We start from the raw sequence: 10,284 nt of genomic DNA on the forward strand, positions 1-10,284 counted from the left end.
ATGGGGCCTTATTGTGTTTTTCTTTTATTAAAAATTGCGGTCAATATAATGTCTTGACATACGGGATTTGATGACGGTAGGTGGCATAATACTTAATGGGAGATGTTATTTTTTCTTTGGAGCTAATTTCAATTTCCTTTTTAGGTCTATAACAGAGAGAGAGAGAGAGAGAGAGAGAGAGATGAATAGGAGAATGGTAATAAAGTGCGTAATATAATTTTCAATTTCCTATCATGTCTATACAAGTTATATGAATGCCAATCCAACAATAGTCGATTCAATGTCAAAACAATTGGATGTGGAAGGAAGGATGTGCATTATAAATCACATTCACATAACTTTGACATCGTAATTACAGTACACTTTCCAAATGCATAACCGCAAAAATCGATGCATGGAAGACAAGCCAAGGAGTACAAAACTTCGGAGATGTGACATCCTCAAGGATTGGAGGACCAAAATGGCCAACAATCAAATAGGGAGGGCAATGAAATTCCAGAAGCTCATGGTTTTAAATTGCAGCAACAAGTCGTGTGCCTCATCAATCTTCCATAACACCAGCTGCGTTCGTGTCTCAACTCTGGTGTAGAAGTTCAGATTTGCCTTATTTTCGTAGCAAAATCGCCCTTCAAACCATATATGTCATCCCAACCTGCATTAGATGCGAATGGGGCACGCTCAAATTGGCAATCCCCCTCCTGCAATTTTTTCTCAAGAAGGCGTAGAAGTAATTGATGATTAACTTCTTAATAAACCAGGAATCTTTCCTGGCCCTAATATCCCCGTGACCAAGAAGATAGACAACCCCCGATTCTTTGGCCTTGCGTATAAAAGATAGTTCCCTCTCAATACTCTGCTCAGCATCATAAGCTGTCTGGTCTGCAGGAGGCCCTGGCTTCACCTCCTCTGATGTGCTTGCTTCTGATATAGGCTCACTTGACTCCTTGTACTCAGCCAGGAGAGGAACACCAAGTGAGTAGACACTTCCGTTGGGAGCTATGAGAACTCTTGAGCACGAAGTCACGTCCTCAGAGTCTATATCACCATCATCCCCATCACTCTCTAGTGACCGCTCCTGAGCTTCCCGACGAATGAATTTCTCAAGGCTCTCAATTAGTAGCTGTTCAAATGTCTGGTGACTTTCTTTACGAACATCCTTGTAGCCATACCTGTTGAAGTTATGACATCAGACAGGGAAGGCAACTAGACAGAATAGGATGAAAAGGCAAACGAAGGGAAAAACACTCAGCTCTAAATTTTGCACAAGATTCAACAAAGGCAACACTCAACTCTCCTAAATTACAGGTATTTAGCATCTTACCTGGCAATGCAACGAAATATGTGGTAGTTTTTTGGGCAGACACGCCGGAAAAGAAACCTTTCACTTTGAGGCACTACAGGAACTGGAACATACTTTATACATACAAATATGATCATCGAGTGGATTGCCGGAAGTGTGGTTAGAAAATGGCCAAAAATTGCTGGTATTCCCTTCACCAACTCATTATAAAGCAAGCCAATTCCCGGTGCTCTGATTGTCCCAAGATTGCAACCCAATTCCCGCATCAAATCCATTGACAGCTTTTGCTTGACTTCAGTTTCATACTTAAGCTTGCTTCCATAGTTCCAGATAAACATTATAAAAAACATAATTATGGCAAAGACCAAAATTATCCAACTTCCATCTCCCACACTCCACAAAACTGACGAGAAAAAGGTCAATTCCAAACCCAGGAAAATTACTATGAAACTCAGCACGATGATAATATTTATCTGCCATATAAGAAGCATAACAATTGTTACTAAAATGGTCGTCATCATCATCACTCCTAGCTCAGCAATGCCTGTAGTAAAAGAGGGTCATTATCAAGAAATTAAAAACCTGTATATAAATTGATTTTATGCAAAAATTAAGTTCATCCATGGATATACAAGAAACACAATTGATGGTAACTGTTGAAATTATTCATGAGAACGTATATAAGTTATTTGGAATGTCCTAAGAAGTTAAGTAGGACTGACCTATAAGGTTCCAATTTAGAGAGAATAAATTTTTAAATGAGCTAAAAAAACCGAAATTCACCAAATACAAAAAGGGATATTCCATGGAGTTTAGATGGTATATCCATAAAAGATGAAATAAGTAGTATGCAATGCATCTAACAAAAAATAACAAAGGCTCCTAATTAGTACAATTGTTGTTAAACATAAAGAATTTTAAACAATAAAATATTATAACAGATGCAAATTTGCACATCTTAACGGATTATTGATTTTATTATCCACTATAATTTTCTTTAATAAAATTCTAAATTAAGGAACTTGATAAATTTTGAAACGCATGATATTTGCTCTTCAGCATTAAAATATAAATAATCTAATTGAGGGACTAGAGTAAACAACAGAAGAAAAAGGATAACTTTCTTATAAAAATAAATAAATAGCAGAGAGGGGATAGCTTTAAGACAAAATAACAGCACACACACAAGCAATAAGAAGAGGAGGCTAGAGTGTTGAAAGAAAACTAAGTTGTCTAGGCAAGTGTAAATATTGGTGACTACTACAAGGTGCAAAACATTTCTTCAGATCCTATACAAACCTTAACAGTCAGTTAATGGAAAACAAGTCAGTTTATAAGACATCTACAAGTAACCCAAATTTAAAACCTTAGAGTTCGTTAACAAACAAAGATCAAAGTTGAACAAGAAATGAGACTAAATACTTTGGAACATAATGAGTATTACCATATGCATTTCCAATCTCATCAATGCTTGAAATAGTGCAGATAGACACCAGGCAAACTACCAGCAAAAACCAATTCACGACAGGGATATAAATTTGCCCCATGAATTTCCGGGAGGTATGTATGATTTTAAGGCGAGGGAAACAACCAAGTGCCATCGATTGTTTTATGCATGAAAATGTGGCCGTCGTCATTGCACGACTAGCAATCAATGCAGCAATGTTAGCAATGAGGAACACAGGCCAGAAAACACCATCTGCAGACAAAGACATGGTATGATTTCTCCAGAATTAACTTCCATCTGGAACTTATGCAAATACAATGTTCCAAAATGCAAAGGGATATTAAATGAGTAAATAACATATCTAAGAATTAGTGAACAAGTGTGACTCCTGAAAAATTCGCAGAAAGTCCAAACAGATGACAAATTCAAGGGAAAAAACCATTGAAGCTTACTTGGAATAGAAGAAAAGAAAGCTTGTTCAGCTCCATCTGGGTTCTCCATAAGGTATGCAGCTTGACCCAAATAACCCAACATAAGGCATGGCAAAACAAGAAGCACAAACGTAAGCTGCAAAGAAAAGGTACCCAGTAAATTAATTAGAATTGAAGTAATGCGAAGGCCAACACCATAGGTTGAGACACTTTGATGTATCATAAAAAAATGTAGAAAAATTTATCCAAAAACCACTTATTTCTACATTCTTTACCTGGACTGATCGAACAGAAAAGTAGCAAAGATCCGCAAACATTGCCTCAGAACCTGACACATACTATGCCATCAATAACAATAACACACAAATATGTAGTTGACAAAAATGAATAAATAGGTTCACAGTTCATCATAAATCATAAAAGACACAAATTAGAATCGCATTTGCATAATAAGCTTAACACCTCTATCAATATTCACCATTTGCATATACCTCTTTTCCTTCTTTTTCTTTTTTCAAAAGAAAACACAAGAATGCAAGCTAAGGGATAGAGTTGGCAGAATTTTTTTTTCTTTCATTAAAAAGGAACAAAACCATTCAGCGGAAAAGTTGTCCACTGGTCTACTAGGTAGAAGACGCTAGCTAAAGAATTAAAGAAAGACTGCAAAGCATAGCTAACCAACAAAGACATATTGCAGCAGACCAACAAAAACTGGTTTACAGCAGAATTCCAATCTAGCTCGAAAAGAACTATCCTTCAATTCTGAAGATACCAACACCTACCCAACTTTTTCCACCAAAAAACTTCTACCTCTCACACAATAATGCAACACACAAAGCTGGAGTCGCCCTCACCCAACTCAAATGGGCCTCCCTAAACACTCTTCTCACAAGGTCAAAGCAATAGGACAATGGAGCAACAGGTGACCTGAACTCTTCTCAACAGCACTTTTGCACAGCACCAGTGGGTGGAGAGACACCAATAAAGGCCATCTCCTCTGAACCATATCATGAGTACTCACCCTACCATGAGCCATAATCCAGGCCAACACCCATAACTCACGAGGTATTTTGGCCTTCCAAATTGCACTGAAGGGAGAAAGAAAAGAGTTACCCATAATTTTTTTTGGCGTAAGATTTAATACTCCCAAAGACTCCAACGTTCATACCCTTTCTATCTGTCCTAGATTGGACCAATAAAGCATTCTATAAGACCGCCAATAACTCTGCTACCTAAGGCACCAACACTCTAAAATCAATCTAGGTAAGGTGGTAGAATTTTCAGTTCACCATAAAACATTAATGGATTTGTTTCCTGACCAAGTCACATTGTGAGGGAATACAGACATTAAGATAATTTGTATTTGTTTTTTTTTTGGGTAAGAAACAGAAATTTTTTTATTAAGGAAAATTATTTCGGGTTGAAAGTAATCCACTCATATGCTAAAATAAAACAATAAAACTCATAAAAGAAAAGGGAAAAAAAAATTAATTACACAAAATAGTAGACCAAATTTACAAGTGGAATCAAGGTTGCAAACATTTACAAAGGACAAATATAGCAACTCTCACGCATCCCCAAAGTCCAAGTTTTCCAGATTGATTACCTGTAGCGCACAGAAGACAACCCCCAAGAGAATACCAAGCCTTAGTCGAGTTCCTCTTGAAGAAGTAATAGATGTGAACAGGATTGAATGCCTTCAACACACTGCTGTCATATTTAACAAGGTTGTAAATCCCAATGCCCCCAAGGGAACAAAACCATATGAATAAGGCAGGGCCTACAGCCAGTCCAACTTTACTTGTCCCGAATTTCTGTACACTGAATAAAATTACAAGAAAGGCAACTGAAATCATCACCACTTGATCTGCACCCAAATTTAAGAAAAAAGGATAGTAAATATTAAATAGTAGGTCACATTAAAACAACATAAGCAGCTATCATATGTACAACGATGAAATAAAAACCCAAGAGTGAGAGAGAGAGAGAGAGAGAGAGAGAGAGAGAGAGAGAGAGGAGGGGAAAAGGAATAGGAAACAAAGATTTTCTACCCAGTTAACCACTTCAAAAAACTGCTTTCATGAGATGAATCATGCATGATTTGGTCAAAACTTAGAACCATGTGTATATACGAGCATGTTGAGCTTTGAGAAATCGATACAACACAACAGAGGAAGCCCTAAAGGCAGATATAAGAGGTAAAAGGAACCAAAAATAAATAAGATATAATAAACAAAATTCTCAAATTTATAACCGCCAGTAATTACTTAACCATCAGACTGGAAGCATTCAGGCATGTCCTGATGCACGTGCTAGAGAAGCACACCAAGGCAGGACTTACCTAGAACAAATTTAAAATGGTACTACAGACACACTATTTACACTTTTACTGCTGAGAGACACACAAAATGATAATACTTCCTTTTGCTAACCACAAGTCAAACTGCACAAAGCTACAAGTAACTCCGGTTCGATGAGGAAAAGAGAAGAGGTCATATTCATGCTTCACATCAGAGTTGCACACTAATTACACTTTTAATGCTGAGACACAAAAACAAAAGGTAGTACTTCCTTGTGCTCACCACAAATCAAGCTGCATCAAGCTAAAAGCAACTGTGGTTTGATGAGAGACTGTGTAGCCCCTCCAATAGAATCATAAATGTAAACTGGCAACTATGGTCACATATCAACCCCCCACCCAAAAAATAGTAAAAACAAACGCAAAGACAAATTTGTGAGACTTGCTCAACAGCGTAAACAATACCTTGCTTAATTGCATCTACTCCAATCTTTAGACCACTAACAGCTGACACTACTGCATTAAGAAGAACAAGAAAATTAAAAAGCAAACACAATGTAATACAAAACATAAAAAATTTATGCAGACCCACTCTTTGCAATTTAGAGCAATACATCCAGAAGAACCGCTGCAGTATTTCTTCATTTCATTACATCAATAGTAGGTTGATCAGTTGCAACAACAAATAAAATAACAGATTGTGCAAATACCTGACATAGCTGGGGTAACAACCCCATCAGCTATCACCATAGCAGTACCAGCAAGCACTAATGTCAGAAGAAGCTTTTTCAGAGTCAGAGAAGCCTCGAGCCTTTCCTTGATTTTTAAAGATCTCTCGAGTTCAGGAGATGGCACCTTTAGCCTGAAACTTGATATCCGGGCATCTGACGGAAGCTGGTTTGGAAGAAGACTGACCTTAGCATGTCGACAGATCAATGAATACAAAGCAAATGTACCACCTGGAAAATAGCCATAAAATGGATAATACACATTCAGGCAAACATTTTCTTTAGTACTACATACATAATAGGTAGGTTTGTATTGAGAGAGAGAGAGAGAGAGAGAGAGAGAGAGAGAGAGAGAGAGAGAGAAGATGACAGAAAATGAAGGCTTGATTTACGACGTCTGGCATACCTTCACCATCATCATTAGCCCAAAGAACAACCAGCACATACTTAAGCAGGGGGATCAAGATTAAGGTGTATAGGACTAGTGACATTGCTCCAATAACATCCTCATTTCCATTAATTGGTGCCTTTTTAAACATGACACTGAAGGCATACAATGGACTTGTTCCAACATCACCAAAGACAACCCCAAGGGTCTGAAAAGCAATTATTATTTTCCTTCCAAGACTGAAATCCTGCAATTAAATATACTTATTATTAGAAGAAATTCCAATCACAATATTTGTGCCCTATGCAAAGAAAGCATACATCTCCATAATTCAATAGTTTAGCTTTCAGTATCATTAACTCCTTCCCTTGAATGAAAAATAAGGTTAGCAAAAACCAAATTCTAAACATAAAAGAAAAGAAGAAGAAAGAAAGAAAGAAAAGGAAAAAAGCAACACGGGTAAAGAAACAAAAAGGAAGATACATGTTCCAAGAAAAGAACTCTTGTATCAAGGTTCCCTCTTTCAGTACAAAATTCAAGTCCGATTTAGATGAACCATATCTATCTATGAAGTCATATTAAAGAAACTGGATACTTTCACCAGGATGAACCGTAAGGCAGATGATGAAGTACAAGGAATACTAATCTATTAATCCATATTGGATAAAACTGCACACTTTATCCAGTGGCCGCAGATAAGGCAACTGGATTAACTGTTTTTGTGAAGCACAATTGAAAGTTACCATCAGTTGCCTACGTACCTGTCCAACGTGAATTTTTTTTCTTTTTTCCATAGGAACATAATTCATTAAAAAGGAATGGAACAAGTCGTCCATCTGACTAGAAGATACAAGCTAAACAACGCAACAAAGACTGCAAAACATAGCTAAGCAACAAAGATGCATGGCAGCAGACCAACAAAAGCTAGTGTACAGAAGAATTCCCATCATAGAATATATAGTCCAAGGTGAAAATTCATCATACTGGTTGGTTTATAATTACAATCTAAGTTTAAATATTACCATCTTCCGAACATGAAAATGCTAAGTTGCTGAAAACCTAAAACTCCACCTCCTTCATAGATGCACAAGTTAACATATGACTTAAAACATTATAATGCTAATCCTCCCAAAATCAACTGACAGCAGCATGCCAATCAGAATGAAGAATGAAGAAAGCACAATCTCTAAATACAGCCACTACACCAATGGCAGCAAGGAATACCAAAAACCTCACACCCTACATCTCCTTCCCTAACTTTTCCTCAAATATTCGAGAATTTTTTTCAGAACAAACCAACCAAAAACCCAGGCATAACCCTGCACTTCCACCAAACTTTAGCCTTCTCCCCAGAAAGCACAATGTTATGCAAATAAAATGATATAAAAGAGGCCAGGACACCAACCACAACCTTACCTCTCCAAAGAGCTTGTCTTGCCTCTCCTAAGAGCTTGTGCCACAATCCAAGAGCTACTGGACAAAGTAGAAATACATTTTCTACTCTTTTCTCGCCAATAGAAAACTAATTTGGTCTCCTACGTTGGATAATACCAATAGTATTGACCCTCCCATGACCAACTACCCAGTTACTTGTACTTTACTAGGTAACTTCACCTTCCAAAACAATCGGGATTGTTTAAAAAATGCTTCCTTTTAAATTAATCTAAAATCATTACTTTGAGGAGAAGAATGGGTTGAGCATAGATTGTGTTCCCATAATTGTGAACTTGTTTATCATTTTAACTACAGTATAAGTGTTATTAGCATTCTATTTTATTTCATGTGGAAGGTTCTAGCAGAAGCATCACAAAGTCGGGAATTATGATGACGCAATATATGTTCAATCTATTGTTCTTGTCAATGTTAATGAATTCTTCCCCCTCCCACCCACCTGACACCCCCCCAAAAAAACACAAACTTTATCTATATTACCACCGTTAGAACATCCATTACTAATGTTTGCCTTGAAGAAGCCACTCATGCCATCCTCATGACCTCTTAGTTAAAGAAGAAGAAGGGCAAAAAATAACCTCACAACCCCAAAATGTATAAGACACAATAGGCATTTCATTTATTTATTTTATTTTCTTAGCACTAAATCCTTCAGGAAATACAGCTAGCCAAAAGGGGAAATCAATCACACAAGTAAGAGTTAAACTCCAAGCTGAAGAGTGACAAAATCTTAAAGTGAATTGGATGCTCGCTTCAACATAAACATTGCTAAGACATTTCAAGCAACATTCACCAGAACTAAAATAATTTTTAAAACCCAAAAAATAAAAAAGGGCAGCTTCACAAGTACGTGGATCCGTATTGTTCCAGCTAGATTCACATCAGATGTCCAAACCAAAATATAAATCAACCAAAAAGCAAAGAAAGACCGATGTATACAATAAAACACTATAGGGAAGTAAGAGAAGACAAGCATTGATTTCTAGTTCATGCAAAGCAATGCCAAAAGAGCGATGCTACTGGCACTGAAACCAAAATGCAAATCGTAAAGCTTGAAGCACCTCATATTCGTTTCGCAGAGCGCCGGGGACCTCGAGCGCTTCGACGTCAAAGGAATCGATGCGAGGCCCAGTGCGAATCAAGCGCTGCTCGGCATTGTCTTCGTCTTCATCGTCCTCCGAATCCACAACCGTCCGATGCCTCACATCGTCCTCTGCCTCCTCATCGTCGACCTCGGAGTCGTCCTCGTCCTGAAAAACCCACCGCGAATCGATGGAGTCCATGGATGCTAGTCCGCCATTGATCTCGCCCCTCTCGAGACCTTCCTCCTCGGCCATCGACGACAACTGTCAATTTTATTTTATTTTGGTTTTATTTATTTATTTATTTTTTGGGCCTTTCCTTTAAATTTTGGTATTAAGAATACTAGAGTGGGATTTTGGCTGGGTGGGTGTTTGGATGGGAGGAAAGTGAAGGAAAATTTTAGGGTTTGGCATAAGAAAATGGGAGAAAGAGGGAGAAAAATTTCTAGGATTTGGTAAATGGAAATGGAAATGGAAATTGTTGGAGATTTTGTTTATTTCGGGCAAAATATGGGGTTGAGCTTCAACATCTCACGCTCGCTGTGCTGCTCGCTCTATCTCTCTTTTGTTGCTCTTGGCGTGTCCGATCCGGCCCGGTGGTCCGAACCGGTTACAATTTGCTCTCTGTTTCGACACGTCAGACCGGTCCAAAGAGAGGAGCCCTGGAAAGATCAAATGTTCGACTCCCAAGAGAGACCAGCTTACGACCTCACTGGTCAATCAATTCGATCGTTTTTTCCTTTTTGTTTTTGCATTTAAATCATAAAACAAGCCTCTTGGCACATTTTTTGTATTTTTTGTATAGGTTTTTAATAAAATTTTCATAAGTAATGTCTTTTAATTAGGCAAATATAAAGAGATTTCGAGCCTCCGCATTTTATAACAGACATTCAAATAATCTAACTATATAAGACATGACACATAAGCAATATAAATATTTAAAATTGGTTTTCTAATAATTTTTAAAAAAAATTAACAATATTAATATTGCTAAAATTGAAAATAAAACAACCACTCCCTTTCAGCGAAAGGTGAGGGGAGAGAAGGTGCTGCAAAGTTTTGCTGCTTGCACCATTGTTTTTCTTTGTTTTTTTTTTTCGGGGATTTATATCTCGCTTCCAACATACCATATCATTGTTCAAAAATTTCAACCTTCG

General features: G+C 37.5%; 1 protein-coding gene across 2 annotated transcripts; it reads right to left on the reverse strand.

Moving 5' to 3' along the window:
* Positions 1–194: 194 nt before the first annotated feature.
* On the reverse strand, positions 195–9,823 carry LOC117613501 (potassium transporter 7-like). 2 transcript variants are annotated; one of them, XM_034342108.1, is made up of 10 exons: positions 9,107–9,823; positions 6,612–6,840; positions 6,188–6,436; positions 5,943–5,993; positions 4,785–5,045; positions 3,454–3,506; positions 3,200–3,314; positions 2,745–2,999; positions 1,322–1,844; positions 195–1,169 (listed from the first exon to the last, which is right to left on the reverse strand). In XM_034342108.1, exons 1-10 carry the CDS (start codon positions 9,380–9,382, stop codon positions 629–631), a joined length of 2,553 nt encoding a protein of 850 aa, XP_034197999.1. In that variant the 5' UTR covers positions 9,383–9,823; the 3' UTR covers positions 195–628. The 2 variants fall into 2 exon arrangements, with proteins under 2 accessions (XP_034197999.1, XP_034198004.1); XM_034342113.1 differs by lacking the exon at positions 2,745–2,999.
* Positions 9,824–10,284: the final 461 nt, after the last annotated feature.

Source organism: Prunus dulcis, chromosome 1 (genome assembly GCF_902201215.1).
Source record: "Prunus dulcis chromosome 1, ALMONDv2, whole genome shotgun sequence".
NCBI lineage: Eukaryota > Viridiplantae > Streptophyta > Magnoliopsida > Rosales > Rosaceae > Prunus > Prunus dulcis.